Source organism: Cherax quadricarinatus, chromosome 31, assembly GCF_038502225.1.
Source record: "Cherax quadricarinatus isolate ZL_2023a chromosome 31, ASM3850222v1, whole genome shotgun sequence".
NCBI classification, from domain to species: Eukaryota; Metazoa; Arthropoda; class Malacostraca; order Decapoda; family Parastacidae; genus Cherax; species Cherax quadricarinatus.
This window is the reverse complement of record NC_091322.1, coordinates 33,892,431-33,913,523: the sequence shown is the minus strand read 5'-3', so window position 1 is coordinate 33,913,523 and position 21,093 is coordinate 33,892,431. Positions and strand designations below refer to the sequence as shown.

Below are 21,093 nucleotides of genomic sequence, written 5' to 3'. Positions count from 1 at the left end.
AGCGCCAACCCTACAGCAAAAAGAGTGAGAATTACTATGGATATGAAGAAAGAGATCATTGCTAAGTATGAAAGTGGAGTACGTGTCTCCGAGCTGGCCAGGTTGTACACAAAACCCCAATCAACCATTGCTACTATTGTGGCCAAGAAAACGGCAATCAAGGAAGCTGTTCTTGCCAAAGGTGCAACTTTGTTTTTGAAACAGAGATCACAAGTGATAGAAGATGTTGAGAGACTGTTATTGGTGTGGATAAACAAAAAACAGATAGCAGGAGATAGCATCTCTCAAGCGATCATATGTGAAAAGGCTAGGAAGTTGCATGACGATTTAATTAGAAAAATGCCTGCAACTAGTGATGATGTGAGTGAACTTAAGGCCAGCAAAGGTTGGTTTGAGAGATTTAAGAATCGTGGTGGCATACATAGTGTGCTAAGGCATGGTGAGGCTGCCAATTTGGACCACAAAGCGGCTGAAAAATATGTGCAGGAATTCAAGGAGTACATAGACAGTGAAGGACTGAAACCTGAACAAGTGCTTAATTGTGACGAAACAGGCCTGTTTTGGAAGAAAATGCCAAACAGGATGTACATTACTCAGGAGGAAAAGGCACTCCCAGGACATAAGCCTATGAAAGACAGGCTTACTCTGTTGATGTGTGCCAATGCTAGTGGTGATTGCAAAGTGAAGCCTTTATTGGTGTATCACTCTGAAACTCCCAGAGTGTTCAGGAAAAACAATGTCCTCAAGGCTAATTTGTGTGTGCTGTGGAGGGCAAACAGTAAGGCATGGGTCACTAGGGACTTTTTCTATGACTGGTTACACCATGCATTTGCCCCCACTGTGAAAAATTACCTAATTGAAAAGAAATTAGTCCTTAAGTGCCTCCTGTTATTAGACAATGCTCCTGGTCATCCTTCCGACGTGGCAAAGCGACTCTGCGGAAATGAGCTTCATTAAGGTCAAGTTTTTGCCTCCTAATACCACTCCTCTCCTGCAGCCCATGGACCAGCAGGTCATTTCCAACTTCAAGAAACTGCACACAAAAGCTATGTTTGAAAGGTGCTTTGTAGTGACCTCAGAAACTCAATTGACTCTAAGAGAGTTTCGGAGAGATCACTTTAGCATCCTCAATTGTGTAAACATTATAGGTAAGGCTTGGGAGGAAGTGACTAAGAGGACCTTGAACTCTGCTTGGAAGAAACTGTGGCCAGAATGTGCAGACAAAAGGGATTTTGAAGGGTTTCAGGCTAACCCTGGGAATCCTATGCCAGTTGAGGAATTCATTGTGGCATTGGGGAAGTCCTTGGGGTTGGAGATTAGTGGGGAGGATGTGGAAGAGTTGGTGGAGGAGGACAATGAAGAACTAACCACTGATGAGCTGCTAGATCATCTTCAACAGCAAGAGGCCACACCTGAGGAAACTGCTTCGGAGGAAGGGATAGAGAAATTGAGGAAGTTGCCTACTTCAAAGATTAAGGAAATGTGTGCAATGTGGCTTAAAGTGCAAACCTTTTTTGATGAAAATCACTCTCACACAGCTATTGCAAGCTGTGTTGGCAACCTGTACACTGACAGTGTTGTGAAACACTTTAGGAATGTCATAAAGGAATGGGAGGTACAGGCCTCTATGGACAGTTATGTTGTGCGACAGAGGTCCAGTGACTCAAGCTGGTCCTAGTGGCATTAAAAGAAGAAGGGAAGTAACCCCGGAAAAGGACTTGCCACCTCAAGTCCTAATGGAAGGGGATTCCCCTTCTAAACACTAACACCATCAACACTCTCTCCTCCTCCCATCCCATCATTCATCACCAGATCTTCAATAAAGGTAAGTGTCATGTAACTGTGCATGTCTTCTTTTGTGTGTATTAAAATTAATATTTCATGTGGTAAAATTTTTTTTTTGTTCATACTTTGGGGTGTCAGGAACGGATTAATTTGATTTCCATTATTTCTTATGGGGGAAAATTAATTCGCCTAACGATAATTTCGCCTAACATTGAGCTCTCAGGAACGGATTAATAGCATTAGGCGAGGGTCCACTGTATACTGAATCTTTAGTTCTTCACCAATCTTTACCAAACAAATATGAGTTCTCTGTACTTGTGTAAAATGAGCATAAACAGAGTTTGAATGCATTTGGTACAAAAATAGCCAAGAAAAATATATTATTTATAATTTGTATTTAAGAAAATAATATTTGTCCCAGTGTAGGAAGAGGGAGTCATTGTTTATAAGTTAATTGGCTCCAAAATGCCAGTATTATAAGTGTGAAACCTCACAAGTACTTTTAATGTACCCATGACATGTGTGTCATCAAGACACTCCACATATTACAGTGCAAAATAAGCATGGCTCTCCCTCCAGAGAAAATGGAGAAGGTTTACACTCACTCAATGACTATTTTAAATTTAATGCACAATCTTATCACTATAAAATATGCAAAACAATTAACAAGAAAGAATTTTACCCTACCTTAAATTCTTTGTTTCTCTTGCTTGATTTAGAAGTGTTTGGAGATGGTTATGTAGCTCAATTGAGTAGTAGACAGCTGTGAGTCATCTGTTTTAGTAGCTGACATGAATCATACAGATCACTCTACAATTTTTTTGTTTATAATAATGACAAAGAAAAATTTTATTCTACCTTATAAGCCTTTGAACAGAAAAGTTTTTATACTTGTCACTCTTTTAAAACTTTTATAGTGCATAAACTCTAGGCAAAACTGCATTACTAAAAATGTAAATACAGCCTCTCCTTACTTAGCAATGTACTCGTTTACCAATGACTTGGACTTACGACAGACTCTTTGACTAATATGCATACCTAATAATGTATATTAAAGCTGATTTCCTCTATTCTGTTTATTATAATATACAGTACACTACTGTATAAACATTAAAAAATATACCAGAAATGTTATAGATGGTGCAAAGGTGACATTAAAACAATATGAAAGATGTTTGACACAAACCCACTACCATTATAGTATGCTCCTCACTTAGCGACGAATTCGTTTACCAATGTGGTCTTCGGAACAGAACTCCGTCATTAAGTGAGGAGAGGCTGTACTGTTTTATTGAAAACTCACTAAGTAGGTGCACACTATGAGAGGTCTTACTATATACCAAAAGTGGCAATGACCAGGACTGGGTAGAAGCTGTATGTTAGAAGGAAATAAAAGCTTTGACAATTCATATGTCTGTGACATAAACCAGTGACCAGTTTCAAGAGCTCTTCTACCCAGTCTGTTTCCTGTTGGCCTCCTGGTCAACTAGGCAGTTGCTGCTAGTGGCCTGCAGGTATATGCAGCCATCACAGCCCAGCTGATGAGGCACTTGGAGAGAAATGGTATAAAATACCAACATAATGGTAAAAGAGAGACAAATGCAGTATAATGTAATCTTTTAGTGATGTTTCGAAACATCCATTGTGGGCAAAATGTTATCAGTAAAGGATTGCATTATGCTGCAATTGTCTTACTATGACAGGTTACTTGCAAAAGATAGCACACGTAGTTTGCTTTCCTCTTGAAAACTTTTATCTTTGTTCCACCAGTATTTCTGATATTTGCTGGAAACAGGTTGAAAAGTCTTGGACTGTAGATGTTGGTACTGTTCTTTAATCATGCATATGGCATCCCTGATTTTCACTTTTTTTTTTTTTCACTTCCTACCTTATCTTCAGTAAGTTATGGCAGTACAGTGGACCCCCGCCTTACAGACCCATCGCGTTACGTTAAATCCGCCATACGAAGCATTTGAATGCAAAATTTTTGCCTCGCCTCACGATAAAAAAACTCGCCTTACGTGATTCGTCCGGGACACGTCCCACATGTGGCCTCAGCGCCAGTGTTTACAAGCCAGCCAGTGCAGTCGCATCTACGCATACATTCGGTACATTTCACATAATCCCAGTGTTTTTAGTGCTTGTAACTGCAAAATATGTCGCCATGAACCCCAAGAAAGCTTCTAGTGCCATCCCTGTGGTAAAAAGGGCGAGAATTAGTATGGAATTGAAAAAAAAGATTAAAGAAATGTGTGCAAAGTGGGTTGAACTGCAAACCTTTACGAATGAAAATCACCCTGACACAGCTACTGCAAGTCGTGTTGGCAACCTGTACAATGACAATGTTATGGCCCATTTTAGGAAAGTCTTAAAGGAACGGGAGGTACAGAGCTCTATGGACAGATTTGTTGTGCGACAGAGATCCAGTGACTCTCAAGTTGGTCTTAGTGGCATTAAAAGAAGAAGGGAAGTAACCCTGGAAAAGGACTTGCTACCTAAAGTCGTAATGGAAGGGGATTCCCTTTCTAAACAATAACTTCCACTCTCTTGACTCCTCCCATCCCATCAATCATCACCAGATCTTCAATAAAGGTAAGTGTCATGTAGTATTCTATTCTTAGTAGAGTAGTAATTGTGCATGTCTTCTTCAGTTTGTGTATTAAAATGAATATTTCATGTGGTAAAAAAAAAATTTTTTTTTTTCATACTTTGAGGTGTCGGAACGGATTAATTTGATTTCCATTATTTCTTATGGGGAAAATTAATTCAGCTAACGATGAGCTCTCAGGAACGGATTAATATCGTATGGCGGGGGTCCACTGTATACAGAATGGAGACCAGGTCTTCAAGTATCTTCCATATATATATTATCAGGTATTGTATCTTCATTTAAAGAGAACATTTTAATTAATTTAGGCATTAATGCTTTATTGACTGAATATGGACAATAAACTACCTTTGTACATTTTCCTGCACTGAGCACAAAATAAATTGTGTATACCTGGAGTATACCCAGATGAGGTTTCAGGGGTCAACACCCCCATGTCCTGGTCTATGACCAGGACTCATAGTGGCTCAGGGCCTGATCAACCAGGCTGTTACTGCTGGCTGCACGTAAACTGACATATGAACCATAGCCCAGCTAGTAAAGTACTGACATGAAGTGCCTGTCCAGCTCCTCCGTAAAGACAGCCAGAGGTCTATTGGTTATCCCTCCCCCCTTATGTATGCTGGGAAGCAGTTGAATAGTCTTGGGCCACTGACACTTTTAGTGTTGTCTTTTTGCTTACTTGTGGCACCCCTGCTTTTCACTGGAGGGATGTTGCATCTCCTGCCGAGTCTTTTGCTTTTGTAGGGAGTGATTTTCATGTGAAGATTTGAGACTAGTCCCCCTAGGATTTTCCAAGTGTATATTATCATGTATCTTTCTCACCTGCATTCTAGGGAGTACAAATCAAGGGATTTCAACTGTTCCCAGTAATTTAGGTGCTTTATCGTACTTACACTTGCCGTGAAACCCCAATGAACCCCAATGGAAACAAGTCACTCTGTCTGACTTTTTTGGGTTATCCTAGGCTCTCTACACATATGCTGATATGTATGATAATCTATGTAACTATATATGTGTATACCTGAATAAACCTACTTACTAAAGTTCTCTGTATATTCTCAACGTCTGCAATTTTGCCTGATTTCAAAGGGGCTGTTAGTGTACAGCAATATTCCAGCCTAGAGAGAACAAGCAATTTGAAGATAATCATCATGGGTTTGGCATTTCTAGTTTTGAAGGTCCTCATTATCCATCCTATCATTTTCCTAGCAGACGTGGTAGATACTTTGTTGTAAGCTTTGAAAGTGAGATTTTCTGACATCATTCCCAGGTCTTTCATGTAAGTTTTTCATTCTTATTGTGTGGTTGGAATTTGTTTTATACTCCGATAGTTTTAATTTCTTTGAGTTTTCCATAGCCGAGTAATTGAAATTTGTCTTCATTGAACTTCATATTGTTTTCTGCAGCCTATTTAAAGATTTGGTTGATATCCAATTGGAGATTTGCAGTGTATTCATTGGATGACACTCGTGCAAATTCGGGTGTCATCTGCAAAGGACGCAGTGCTGTGGCTTACGTCTCGGTCTGTCAGATATGAGTATGGGGAACAGGATGGGAGTGAGTACTGTACCTTGTGGAACAGAGCTTTTCACTGTAGCCACCTCCATCTACTCACTTTTCCTGTTATTCCTTTATCACACATTTTCTGTGCTATTACACCATGATCACACTTCTTGAAGCCTTTTGCAAAGTCTCTGTATACATTTTCATTTTAGTTTTCCTCCAGAGCATCCAAGATCATGTCAAAGTGGTCCAGTAGTTGGGATAGGCAGGAGCAACCTGCTCGAAACCCATGCTGCCCTGGGTTGTGCAAATGATGGGTATCTAAATGGGGTGACGATCTTGCTTATTAGGACCCTTTCAAAGATTTGTATGATATGAGACATTAGTGCTATCAGTCTGTAATTCTTTGCAGTTGCTTTACTGCCACCTTTGTGGAGTGGATCATAATAGATTTGAAAAGTACCATCACTGGCATTGCTTCTGTGGTATTTATAATGGAACTGTATACAGTATAGTACCGAGAACCAAATGAATAAGACATGTGTAACACTTGGAAACATCCACTGTCTTCAGCATTATATTTGCCTATATTCTACTGAAGAAGTCTGCAGCAGAAGTGAAATTTTTCAACAGTAAAGATACCAGTGTTACACCTGTCTTATTTATCAACTCAAAAGGTCTCATTAATCCATCCTATCATTGTCTTGCTCTCCTTTGTTGTGTTCTTCAAATGACAGATCATTATTCCTAAGTCTTTTACATATCCCTCTCTTTCTAAGACTGTCTTCTGTATCTTCATTCTTCTCATATTTAAGCAGTTGAAATTTGCCCCACTGAATATCATGTAGCTGTCATTGACATTTGTCTATTGGAAGACTTGGGTGATATCTAATTTTTGTTTTCTACTGTAGCAAGTTTCCTTTGTGTTTTGATACTGGTGTGTGTGTATGCTGTGAGAATAAGAAATAAAGGTGCTAGAAATGTGCCTATGATACTGAAATTTTTACTTAGCCGAGTCTGAACTTTGTGTATTACCACTCTGTGATGCTTGTTAGAAATCTGACTGTTTCTCTACTCTTCCTGTTAAATCTGTTGACTACTCTTTATGACTAGTTACTCCAATGAGGCAGCATTTGCAAAATCTGTCAAGTTATTTATACCTAACTTATTATGAAATGGCTGATATACTAACTACTATGGGTATTTTTATGGGATATTATATATGAAAGATTTTCCTCAATATCTTATGTATTCTTAATGTCCATTTCTTCTTAGTTACTGTTCTGTGTTATATTTTCCTCTTCATATAATGTATTTTTATCCTAGATGGAGTACCTCCCCACCCTATGAAAGTGGAAAATAGGGTAAATAATTTTTTACAAGAGTAAATTTTCTTAAAAGGCATTAGTTAAGACTGAAAAAACTTTACCATATTATTGGCAAAGTTTGACTAACAATCCATTAAACCTTGCCCAGTCACCTCTTAAAACTGTTAACACTAGCCATTGCTGTATTTGATTTTAACTTTTTTTCCTTAAACATTAGGCAAGATTATTTTGCCTTTTTTTTTTTTTAACTTCATCAATTCTATTATTGAATGATTAGAAAAAGTACAGTACTTTTGCATTTCTTGTTACAGGGAGTGTGAGTGCAGATGTTGGCCAGATGACTCAGGGATCTCCACATAGTTCACCAACAAGTACGGCAGCCCCAGTGCGCCCACGTACTGACCATAAACACCGTAATTCCACGGCTTCCCTTGGAAACCTTATCAAGCGTGATTCCAATCAGTCTTTACCTACACACCTCATTTCAGCTGCCAATCAGCAGAAAGCTGCTATATCAGTTAAGCAACAACTGCCTATGAAATTAGCTAAGCTTGGAAGCAGTAGTAGCTCAGGCTCTTCATCAAGTAGCACAGGGGGAGCATCCTCCCCAAATCAAGATCATCGGCCTCATATAAATCCAGCAGCTATTGGTGGAGTACAACAAATGCTACCCCTAAAACTGAGTCAAGGGCCTGGAGAAAGTAAAGGATCTCGCATGACTATAGGATACCAGCGCCTAGCATCTCCTCCACCTTCACTTCAGGAGCCTTCTCTTGGTCATTCCCACCAGCGCACAGGTTCATCCCCAGCAACATTACAGAATGGGTCTCCAGCCACTAGCCCTGGGGGAGTCCCACCCACTGCCACCACCGCCCAGGGTGCCCGTGCCACCCGCACTAACACTTACCCTAAGCTGCCCAGCAAACCTACTGTGCCCACCACACGTGCCAACACCACACCAGAGGCATTGACACAAGAAGGGTCTGGCATGGGTTCTAGCACACGCCCTGGCCAGCGAATTAAAGACCCTGACACTGACCAGGATATCATATTCTTCTAAGAGCTTCTCTCTAGTTATCTTTTCTAGGGATCATATAGTTTCAGGAGTATGACGATTCAGCTATTTTTTTTAGCAGCAGAATTGTTATACCTCTGTCAGCCGTGATTAGCGTCTGTCCCTGTGATTAAAGCATTCCTTCCTTTATACACACCACCACCATTTACATGACCCTTAGTGTTTACATTATTATCATTACTAAGTGTATGCCGTGAGTCTGGGACTTGTACATAAAACACGTATACACCCACACACTGTCTTCCGGCTACTGGTACACAGCACTAGTGGGAGTTCGTACTTTCGTGTGATAGGTGTATCCTAACTTGTCCTTTGGCAGACGCTGCTTAGCACATAATAATGTGCAAGGTCGATGGTTCAGCAGTCCTATTAAGCTATGATAGCTACTTTTATATAAAAGAATGAAAGGGAGATAAATGGTGTAGAAAGTTCATTGTGTATGACTCGAATGGTTATTTTTTACATACGTGTGAAACACTTGACTGGTTGCACATTCCTGTGGCCTTTACTGCCCCCTCTTTTCCCTCTCACCCCCAAGCGTAGGGAAGGGAGCAGCCTCAAGGGGAGAGAGGCTGCTCGGCTTTCAAAATGCATTCTTGTGCGAGCTGCCTTGAGTGGTGTAAGTACAGTTAAGCGGTACAGATTTGTTTATTTAACTGGCTTTTTTTTTATATAAAACTTTATAGTGTGTGTTATTAGTTTTTTATTTTAAATAAATATATTAATGTAAAAATGTAGCCAGGATGACAGTGTGTACATTCCAAATAATAATGATTTCTATGTTGTAATTGCTGTATGTTAGCCCAGAGGGAATATAGGGTATCGTAATATCTAACATGTATCTAGAATTCATTGTTTTCCTAAAGCTCAATGTGTATCAGCCAAAACTTCCAGGCAAAACTGGCAAACAATAAATAGGTTGGAAATTATGTATAGCCAGTGTAATGCTATGTTAGGATGGGGGTAAATGTGTTGTGCTGAATGTTTAGGTCAGTGTACAGTGTAATTAATTATGACCAGCACAAACAACATTCCTAGGGGTCATTTTTTTGTGCATTTGATAGGATCTAACTTTAATAATATGTACAGATATTTCTGCAGTGAAGTGTGAGAACATGATTTGTATTACTTATTGCTTCATCTCTGTTGATATGATCCTTGGCAAAGGAACTGTGTTGAGAGTTACTATTCAGTCCATAATTGTGACATCGTCAGCAGAATTGAGCTTTTTGCAACTTAATTTGAATATTTAGTAAAGTCATAATTTAGTGTCCTCAACATTCCTGAAATCAGGGCTGTTAAAGCTTGAGAAGCTAAATTTTGCTGATATGTTACATTACAGTACCTCGGCCTCACCTGATGGAAGCAAGAAAAATCAAGGTTGCTGTTACCTTCCTCTTTGTTACTTTTATAAGAGAGTTCTGCCACAACACACTACTCATTAGACTACTTTTACTTACAACTGGATCAGCAATGGGCATTGGATGAATTACATATGGTTCAATTTTTTTTATTCACAATACAGAAAATGAACCATGTTAAATATGTCCAATACTCAGGTTTCCATCTCATGTTCATATTTGGTCTTCCATAATACTGCTAAATCTGCTTCATAAGGCAGTCTGTGGCCACATTTAGAAAGTAGATTACGTCATGATTCTCATGTGTTACATGGCATTTTTGCTTTTGTTAAAACTAATTTCACACCATTTCTCATTGGATGGGGAGTTACTCCTAGATGAGAAATAATGTAGCTAGTCTGAAGCCCAGAGTAGCAGAGTGACTACCTCTGTAATTCTTTGGTCATACAATTTTTAAGTTTAGTTTTATTCTTCATTTTATATAGTTAATTGCACAGTAATTAATGATATTTCAGTTTAGTTAATTACCTTTATTTTAAAAGGATTAATCAACCTCCTTGAAATCTTCTGCATACTTTGAGTACCATTTTTTCACAAGAGCAGTCAAACTAATGTTATCTAGCTACCTACCAAATGAATGATATGGCAACTCTCTCAACACTTCAAACAAGTAAGGGTTCAGCTTACCAGTTTAAAAAAAAAGCCACACAGAACATTCCATTATTTACTGAAGTTGTTTCAGAAATGTCACACTAAAATTGACCATTGTTCTGTCCACTAGAATAGCATCCTGTGTTCCGGGGGAAAATATTATTTTTAATCTATTTATTCTATCTCCATAGCAGATGCCCAGCCCTTTATGTAAACTAAAGTTACAGTTTTCCTGCTTAAATCTTCTGGCATAGATGATGTCAGTTTTATAGTCCTCAAGAACTTTCTTTGGTGCTTGAATAGTATACAGGAAAGCAGTGCAACTTTGTCATAAAGGGGACTGCCTGGAACCAGTCAGCACGAGTTAAAATCTAGTGTGCCATTTTTGACGTCAGTTTCATCATAACTAGTAAAGCCTGGAGTCAGTTTGGCAGCATGTGATATTATACCAGTGGACAAGACTAAGTAATGAGATCTAAGAGGTTGATCTGATATGAAGCTTTTGCTCTTAAACAAAAGCATTTTAATACATTATTTTGTGAATAGAAGTCCAAGGAATAAACTGTTTATCATGTTATGATGTCATTTTTTACCCTTCCCTCCTAACTTTTGTATTCTTCAGTCAAAACATGCACCAGCATTTCAGCTAAATTTGACAATACAGGAAATGAAAAAGCTTATCCTTCCTTCCAAAGTCATTCAATGTTACTTGCAAGTTCAATGGTTATTATTATAATAAAAAAGAAGGGCTATACAGCACTGCAGGGCAGGAAGGAAGCAAGGGCATCAGGTGGCAAAAGGGAGATGGATGAGTAATAGGTTACGGATAACAGCGGGGCAGTAGATGGTGAAAGGGTAAAGGGCAGCAAGAGACTGAAGTAGAAAGGGCTGAGGGGAGTGCGAAAGGTATCATCATCAGAGTTTGTGGAGTAAATCAGTCGTTGTCAAGAAGTCAATGAGAGAGTCAGGATTAGAGGAGGGTCCATCAGCAAGAAGGGAAGGTAAAGAGAGAGTAGTAGAACGAAGACGACGTTGGAGGTAAATTCTGCGCGCTCGTTGAAAGAGAGGGCAGTCTAACAGAATGTGGCTAATTAATACTGGAACTTGACACTGCTCACAGAGAGGAACAGGGTGCCTCTCCATGAGATACCCATGAGTATGACGAGTGTGGCCAATGCGAAGGCGGGAGAGAGTGGTCTCCCAACCTCGGCACTGATGACAAGAAGACGGCCAGTAACCTATGCTCGGTTTAATAGAATGAAGTTTGTTACCGAGCAGAGTTGACCAACGTTGTTGCCAATGGGTGTGAAGGTGGGTAGCTATTGCAGCAAAATAGTCCAGAAATGGAACACCTCTACAGGAAATTGGTAGGTCATGTACTGCTGACCACGCAGCAGTGTCTGCCTGTTCATTGCCCTGTACATCGACTTGACCAGGGACCCAACAAAAAACAATATCTTTATGCTTGGAAGAGATACGGCGTAGCCAAAGTTGGATACGGAGAACTAAGGGGTAAGATGTATCAAATTTTCGTACAGCCTGTACAGCACTAAGGAAGTCTGAGACTACCACAAATGATGACACAGGCATAGATGCGATACGAATAAGTGCTGCAAGAATGGCATACAATTCAGCAGTAAAAATGCTAGCCGAAGATAGTAAATGCCCTCGCACGACGCTGTCCGGAAACACTGCTGCGAATCCGACACCGTCTGAAGACTTAAAGCCATCTGTGTACACAGCGATGGCATGAGAATGGAAGTGATCAAGAAAAAGAGAGTGGGAAGCCACCGTAGGCAGTTGGGCTTTCGAGCAAGGGAGTGAGAAAGAACAGACCCGAACAGCTGGAACTTCCCAGGGGGGTAGGGAAAAGTGAGATGCTACATGAACATATAAAGGTGGTAACTGAAGGGAAGAAGAGCGAATGTAGGCGAAGAGAAAAGGGACGGAGCAAACAGGGGCAGCAAACAAATAATGTCTACTAATATCGGTGACCATTCTATAAATGGAAGGATTGTGGAGATCGTGAGAGCGTACATAGTAGCGAAGGCAATGGGCATCACGGCGATCAGACAAGGATGGAACATTTGCTTCTGCATAGAGGCTCTCAACAGGGAAAGAGCGAAAAGCACCAAGGCATAAACGTAATCCTTGGTGATGGATGGGGTTAAGGCTAGAGAGAGTAGCAGGAGAGGCCGCTGAATAAATCTGGTCACCATAGTCGAGTTTCAATAAAATGAGGGCTGAATGTAGGCGAAGCAGAGTTCGACGATCAGCTCCCCAGGAAAGATGAGTAAGGGTTTTAAGAAGGTTTAGCCGGCTGTGACAAGTTGCCTTCAGAGAGGTAATGTGAGGTTTCCAGGATAACCTACGGTCAAAGAGAAGGCCTAGAAACCTGACTGTATCCCTTTCGGGGATACGAGAGCCATAGAGATACAAAGGATGATCAGAGATGACAGAGTGTCTAGTGAAAGTAATTTGGTGAGTTTTGGTACTGGAAAATTTAAACCCATGCGTGGTGGCCCAAGTGGAAACATGGTCGACCGCATGCTGGAGAGAAACTGCAATGAGATGACAGTCAGCGCCTGCACAAGCAATAGCGAAGTCATCAACATAGAGTGATGACCAAATATTGGGTGGAAGAACAGAGGCCAAATCATTTATAGCAAGGAGAAAAAGTGTTGTGCTCAGAACACATCCCTGAGGGACACCTTCAGCTTGGACAAAGTCCGGGGAAAGCACATTATTGACTCGAACACGGAAGTGTCTGTCAGTTGAAAAGTTCTTAAGGAAGGATGGTAGATTGCCTCGGAGGCCTAAGGAGTGGGCTTGGGCCAAAATATTATACCTCCAAGTTGTGTCATACGCCTTCTCAAGGTCAAAAAATATGGCACTAGCTGAGTGATTATTTGCAAAGGCATTATGAACATACGTATCCAAGCGTAGTAAGGGGTCTATGGTAGAACGGCCCTTACGAAAGCCATATTGACTAGCGGAGAGACTGTTGTGTGTCTCTAAATACCACATTAAACGGCGATTTACCAGACATTCCATCACTTTGCAAACTGCACTAGTAAGAGCAATGGGATGATAGTGGGAGGCATCATGTCCTGTAGTACCCGGCTTTCGGAAAGGGAGAACAATGGCAGATTTCCACAGCTGGGGAAGAACCCCTTGTGCCCAAATAAGATTGAAGAGGTGTAAGAGGACTACAAGGGCTGACTGATGTAAATGTTGTAACATACGAATATGAATGTCGTCAGGTCCAGCTGCCGATGATCGGCAAGCTGAGAGTGTTGCCTCCAGTTCCTGAAGTGTAAAAGGCACATTATACTGTTCTTCTCTGAGAGAAGAAAAGTCCAAGGGTACTAACTCTCCAGCAGACTTTGAGGAAAGAAACGAGGGGCATAGATGGAGCCCCCAGGAAATATGGACCAGATGAGTGCCAATTTCAATGGCAACGTCAAGAGGGTTTGCTACATCAATACCGGCGACCCGTAGAACAGGAGCCGGGTCAGGAGAGTATTTACCACTCAATTTCCTCACTTTTTTCCAGACTGCACTCATAGAGGAAGCAGAGGTGATGGTGGAAACATAGTCTCGCCAGCAAGTGCGTTTAGCATCACGGATGACACGGCGAGCGATCGCACGCTTCTGCTTAAAATCAAGAAGTCTCTCATTGGTTCTATTTTATCGGTACCTGCCCCATGCAGCGCGTTTCAAATGTACTGCACGAGCACAAGCAGGAGACCACCAAGGCACGCACTTCTGAGAATGCTTGCCTGAGGTTTGGGGTATAGAATGAGAAGCTGCGGTATAAACTGACGTCGAGAAGAGGTGTAGGAGCTCATCAATGGAAGATGAAGAAGGAACCTCACTAAAAGCAGTGAGCTGCGAGTAAAGGTCCCAAATTGCCAGCGAGGGCTACGGAAAGGTGGTGAATATGAAGTAGAAGTAAGAATGATTGGAAAATGATCGCTGTCATGTAAGTCCGGTAGAACAGACCAGGTGAAGTCTAGTGCAGTGGAGGAAGAGCAGACTGATAGATTGATGCAAGAGAGAGTATGAGTACGAGGATCAAAATGGGTGGGAGTACCCGTATTTAAAACATGGAGGGGGTGAGAGGCGAGAAAAGCCTCCAACTGAATGCCACGTGAGTCACAATGAGACCCCCCCCCAGAGGAAATGTTGGGCATTAAAATCACCAAGTAACAGAAGTGGTGGTGGTGGTAAGGATGAAACAAGAAAGGCAAAGTCTGGGATAGAAAATGCTCGAGAAGGAGAGAGATATAAAGAACATATTGTAAACCACTTATTCAAGTGGATACGGGCTACAGTGTAATGCAGCGAGGTATGGACAAATAGCTGACAGTACGGAATATCATTGCATAGAAGAAGGGCACTTTCATTAAAGGTCCCATCTGAGAAAGGATCCGAAGAATACAATAAATTATATCCTGAGATAGGTTGGAAAACAGCTGAGTGTAATTTTGGTTCTTGTAAGCAAGCACCAACAGGGGAAAACCTGGAAAGCAACATCTGAAGCTCACCCCGATTACCCGAGGCCGCGGATATTCCACTGTAAATAGGCCATGATTGGCGATGAAGAAAATACCAGGAATCCGTAGGGAAAGGCACCTATGGACTAGAGGTGTTAGAAAAGTCTAATGTGTGGTGGCATTGGAAGACGTTCAAGCAGCGAAGGAATGGAGCGTTGCGAAGAATGGGGTTGTGAAGATGGAGGAGAGGGAAGAGAAGGAACAGGAAGTGAATCAGTGTCCATTGAAGGTTTAGTCTCTGCAATATATTCTGAAATGGCTTCAAGTGTTTCTGAATTCAAAGATGTATGGGAGACCATATTGGAGGTAGAAGGGGAAGGGTGAGTAAAGATTGGGACAGTAATGGACTGTACCAAAGTAGAGGGGGACGAAAGAGTGTAAGGGACTGGAGATGAAGTGTGGGGGGGACAGAAGAGGCAGAAACCTGGGAGGTGGCAGAAGAGGGAGTAACTTGGGAGGGGACGGGGGTGGAAGGCATAGTACGAGGAGGAGGGTGAATCTTCACACTTGTAATAGAGCCAGAGAGAGGGGAAGAACTAGGCACAGAGACTGGAAAGGTAAAGTGTGGAGGTAGAAGAAGGGAAGGAAGGGGAAAAGAAGATTTGAGCAATGTGGATTTTTTGGACCTCTGAGAGAGGGGCGATTGGTATAAGGTGTCGTACGAGGTCTTGTCAATACTGGGGCTTGTGAGGAAGGACGCGAAGATGTGAGAACAGACTGAGTTGTAGTTGGGACGTCAGAGCCAAGGAGAGCAAAAGGATTAGATGCCAGAGTGGCTATGGGAGGGGTAACAACAGAGGCTGCAGAAGATGGGACCCCATTAGTGGGGGGATGTTTTGAAACACGAGAATAAGAAACACGGGGCAGTCTCCCTTGGAGGCGGAGATGAGTAACTGCCATAGCATAAGGGAGACCTTCTGCCTCTTTGAGGCAACGGATTTCATGTTCATTTAAGTAGACCTGGCAACGGCGGGAGTGCGAAGGGTGAGCTTCATTACAATTAAGGCAAGATGGAGGTTGACTGCAAGATGTATTAGAATGGTCGTCGGCACCACAGACTGGGCATTCGGCTATAGATTTGCAATATTTTGCTGGGTGACCAAAACGCCAGCAATTTCTACACTGTTGCGGTGTAGGTATCACCTTTCGAACTTGTAACCGATGTTCCGCGACATATACAAAGGACGGGAGTTCTCGGCTGTCAAAAGTTAAACGAGCCACATTGCAAGGGTAACGTCTCCGCCCACGGGCAGGAAGGACATAAGTGTCTACTTTGAGGATTGGGAGATCCTGGAGTTCCAGCTGTTCAAGAATGTCATTGCCACATGACTGGAAATTCTGTTGGACTATGGTATGGGGCAGAATGACAGTACCACTACAAGAATTGAGAGAAAGATGTTTTTCAACAGTGATAGGAGTAGTATCGATATTCGAAAGGAGAGAAAGATCATGAGCTTGGGTAGCATTCTGGACAGTGACGATGCGTGTACCGCTCTTGAGAGCATGAAATGAAATATCTCTACCAACATGACGCAGGAGCGCTTTGCCAATACTATGGTCAGAAAGATAGGCAGAAGAAGAAATCGGTCTTAAAGTAAAGAATTTAGTCCATTTTGTGGTCCGAAACTGAGCGTGGAGAGGGAGTGCATGACGTGTCGGCCTTTTCCGAGTAGAATGGGAAGGTAATGAAGGAGCATCATCAGGAGATTGACGTTGGCGTTTAGGAGTAGGACCGGAGTTGGTCCGGCGTGAAATGGGCTGGCGATTCGAAAATTGCCGTACCGTAGAGGGAGAGGCCGGAAGCATAGTCAAAGGAGAGCGGAGGTCAGACAAATAGAAGGAGTCAGTCGAAGCCCCGGTACCTGAAGTGGGTGAGGAAACAGCACCAGCAAGAGGTACAGGGGCATCAGGAGTGTCCGAAGAGTGGTCTAAAAACAAGGCAGGGTCAGAATGGGGTGCGGTATCAAGAAGGGGCCCGGGGGTAGTGGGTTCATGGATTGGGTTCTCCATGGTTAGGTTACTCCTTTGCTTTTTGTTTTTAAGAAAAAAAAGAAAGAAGAAAAGAAAATAAAAATAAAAAAAAAGAATAAAAAAAAGGGGGGAGCGGGGAGGAATAGTTCCCAGGAGGAATGAAAGGGCCGGAAATTTCCCTCCGCGCCCAAGAGGACCTCAGCACCGCTAGTAGCACAGATGCAGCATGGAACCCGTGCCATACCCTACCCTTCATGCCAGTAAACCAGCAATCCGGGATAGCAACCTCACATCTGCCGAGCTATCTTGGTGGACAAAAGAGAGAGCGGCCGGATATCCGCCACAAAGCATACCTCCTTCAGCCACCACCCCCAGAATCCGAAAGGTGGCTTCCAGAGATACACCCGTCGCCCGAAAGACACCCAAAGCTACTCGGGATACCGGAGAGGGATCGGGATATCCCCAGGCGATCCAGATTCCACAGCAAACTACGCCACCACCAAGAACCTCAATGGAATGGGATGGACCCCGGTATCCTTTCCCCTACCTAGGAACTAGCGCACCTGTGGGAGAAATCCCAAAGGCCAAAAAGAGGAAGGGCAAAAGGGAGGGGTGGGGAGGAGGAGGAGGAAAGGAAAAAGGGGAGGATGGGATTGGGAGGGGGGGATTGGGGGGTAATTAGGTTCAGTCTGAGGAAGGAGACCGACAGGTCTGATTCCTCAGACCAAGAGCCTCTTCACCACAAGAAGGAGCCCCCCTTGAAGAGGAGTTCAATGGTTAATTCTTCCATAACAGTGCTGTATGATCCTGCTAGGTTTAACACTTTGTTTTGATTATAATAATATTGCAGCATTTTTTTTTTTAATTTATTCATATTTGATCAAAACATAACCCATGTATAAATTTCTAAAGACATCACGATATTACAATTAAAATTAAATGCTAAACCCAAATGTCAAGAGATCCTTCAATGCTGATGACTCGAGCCAAGAAATCAGATTAAACCTGATTAGCCAGGCGCTATGCAATTCTTAAGCATTGATGGGTAATGTTTTCCCATGAAGAATAACAATCCTCCTCATTTAAGCCCAACTTCATAATCGTAAAACATTAAACCCATAGGACACATACATCTGGGGAATGTGCGGCAATCAGATTTAATCCAAGGACACTGAGGGGTAGCATCAGTTCCTTGGAGAGAGCACCTTGTGCAGCATCAACATAGTTCCACTGACCCTTAAGAAGCCCACATAACCTGCAACTCAATACAGTAGGTGCTCCATTTAAATCTAAATACAGTCCTGAAAACTGCATTGTTCAGAACAGCCTATTTTTCTATGAACATTTTATAACTGATGGTGCATTTAAAGACAACAGCACTGCTTACAATATTTTACTTATTTTTTTAATAACAATGAAACTTAAAAATAAATCAAGTTTCTGATAACTTTCCACCCAACAAATATGCCTTTTTTTTTTTTTTTAAGTGATGGCACCCTCAAATCACATATCTAATTCTGTGGAACCTCTAGTCAACTGTATTAGAACTGCTTCAAGAATACGTAGTCTTAATAATAATAATAAGACACACAAGCACATAAAACACGTACACAAAATATAAAATATGCAAGACTTAATGTAATACACAAATATTATAGATCACAAAATAAACAAGGATGCAGGGGTAATGGGTGTGATAAAAGAGAAAAAGGTAGCTTACGAGAGGTTTTTACAAAGCAGAAGTGTTACAAGAAGAGCAGAGTATATGGAGAGTAAAAGAAAGGTAAAGAGAGTGGTGAGAGAGTGGAAAAGGAGAGCAGATGATAGAGTGGGAGAGGCACTGTCAAGAAATTTTAATGAAAATAAGAAAAAATTTTGCGAGTGAGTTAAACAAGTTAAGAAAGCCTAGGGAAAGTATGGATTTGTCAGTTAAAAACAGAGTAGGGGAGTTAGTAGATGGGGAGAGGGAGGTATTAGGTAGATGGCGAGAATATTTTGAGGAACTTTTAAATGTTAAGGAAGAAAGAGAGGCAGTAATTTCATGCACTGGTCAGGGAGGTATACCATCTTTTAGGAGTGAAGAAGAACAGAATGTAAGTGTGGGGGAGGTACGCGAGGCATTATGTAGAATGAAAGGGGGTAAAGCAGCTGGAACTGATGGGATCATGACAGAAATGTTAAAAGAAGGGGGGGATATAGTGTTGGAGTGATTGGTACTTTTGTTTAATAAATGTATGAAGGAGGGGAAGGTACCTAGGGATTGGCGGAGAGCATGTATAGTCCCTTTATATAAAGGGAAAGGGGACAAATGAGACTGTAAAATTATAGAGGAATAAGTTTACTGAGTATACCAGGAAAAGTGTACGGTAGGGTTATAATTGAAAGAATTAGAGGTAAGACAGAATGTAGGATTGCAGATGAGCAAAGAGGTTTCAGAGTAGGTAGGGGATGTGTAGATCAAGTGTTTACATTGAAGCATATATGTGAACAGTATTTAGATAAAGGTAGGGAAGTTTTTATTGCATTTATGGATTTAGAAAAGGCATATGATAGAGTGGATAGAGGAGCAATGTGGCAGATGTTGCAAGTATATGGAATAGGTGGTAAGTTATTAAATGCTGTAAAGAGTTTTTATGAGGATAGCGAGGCTCAGGTTAGGGTGTGTAGAAGAGAGGGAGACTACTTCCCGGTAAAAGTAGGTCTTAGACAGGGATGTGTAATGTCACCATGGTTGTTTAATATATTTATAGATCGGGTTGTAAAGGAAGTAAATGCTAGGATGTTCGGGAGAGGGGTGGGATTAAATTTTGGGGAATCAAATTCAAAATGGGAATTGACACAGTTACTTTCTGCTGATGATACTGTGCTTATGGGAGATTCTAAAGAAAAATTGCAAAGGTTAGTGGATGAGTTTGGGAATGTGTGTAAAGGTAGAAAGTTGAAAGTGAACATAGAAAAGAGTAATGTGATGAGAGTATCAAATGATTTAGATAAAGAAAAATTGGATATCAAATTGGGGAGGAGGAGTATGGAATAAGTGAATGTTTTCAGATACTTGGGAGTTGACGTGTCGGCGGATGGATTTATGAAGGATGAGGTTAATCATAGAATGGATGAGGGAAAAAAGGTGAGTGGTGCGTTGAGGTATATGTGGAGTCAAAAAACGTTATCTATGGAGGCAAAGAAGGGAATGTATGAAAGTATAGTAGTACCAACACTCTTGTATGGGTGTGAAGCTTGGGTGGTAAATGCAGCAGCGAGGAGACGGTTGGAGGCAGTGGAGATGTCCTGTTTAAGGGCAATGTGTGGTGTAAATATTATGCAGAAAATTCGGAGTGTGGAAATTAGGAAAAGGTGTGGAGTTAATAAAAGTATTAGTCAGAGGGCAGAAGAGGGGTTGTTGAGGTGGTTTGGTCATTTAGAGAGAATGGATCAAAGTAGAATGACATGGAAAGCATATAAATCTATAGGGGAAGGAAGGCGGGGTAGGGGTCGTCCTTGAAAGGGTTAGAGAGAGGGGGTAAAGGAGGTTTTGTGGGCAAGGGGCTTGGACTTCCAGCAAGCATGCGTGAGCATGTTAGATAGGAGTGAATGGAGACGAATGGTACTTGGGACCTGATGATCTGTTGGAGTGTGAGCAGGGTAATATTTAGTGAAGGGATTCAGGGAAACCGATTATTTTCATATAGTCGGACTTGAGTCCTGGAAATGGGAAGTACAATGCCTGCACTTTAAAGGAGGGGTTTGGGATATTGGCAGTTTGGAAGGATATGTTGTGTATCTTTATATGTGTATGCTTCTAAACTGTTGTATTCTGAGCACCTCTGCAAAAACAGTGATAATGTGTGAGTGTGGTGAGTGTTGAATGATGATGAAAGTATTTTCTTTTTGGGGATTTTCTTTTTTTGGGTCACCCTGCCTCGGTGGGAGACGGCCGACTTGTTGAAAAAAAAAAAAATATATATGTATTTTTTTATTAACACACTGGCCGATTCCCACCAAGGCAGGGTGGCCCGAAAAAGAAAAACTTTCACCATCATTCACTCCATTACTGTCTTGCCAGAAGGGTACTTTACACTACAGTTTTTAAACTGCAACATTAACACCCCTCCTTCAGAGTGCAGGCACTGTACTTGTAATCTCCAGGACTCAAGTCCAGCCTGCCGGTTTCCCTGAATCCCTTCATAAATGTTACTTTGCTCACACTCCAACAGCATGTCAAGTATTAAAAACCATTTGTCTCCATTCA

General features: G+C 41.6%; 1 protein-coding gene across 16 annotated transcripts in view; it reads left to right on the top strand.

Annotated features, from left to right (window-relative positions):
* The window catches only part of cyst (rho guanine nucleotide exchange factor 18 cysts), a 1,629,610-nt gene extending 1,618,719 nt beyond the window's left edge, over nt 1–10,891 (top strand). For all 16 annotated transcript variants that reach the window (XM_070090333.1, XM_070090340.1, XM_070090337.1 and 13 more), the window contains one exon: nt 7,539–10,891. In XM_070090333.1, coding sequence (XP_069946434.1) covers nt 7,539–8,287 — 749 coding nt within the window. In that variant the 3' untranslated portion in view covers nt 8,288–10,891. The remainder of the gene's footprint in view (nt 1–7,538) is intronic.
* Nucleotides 10,892–21,093: the final 10,202 nt, after the last annotated feature.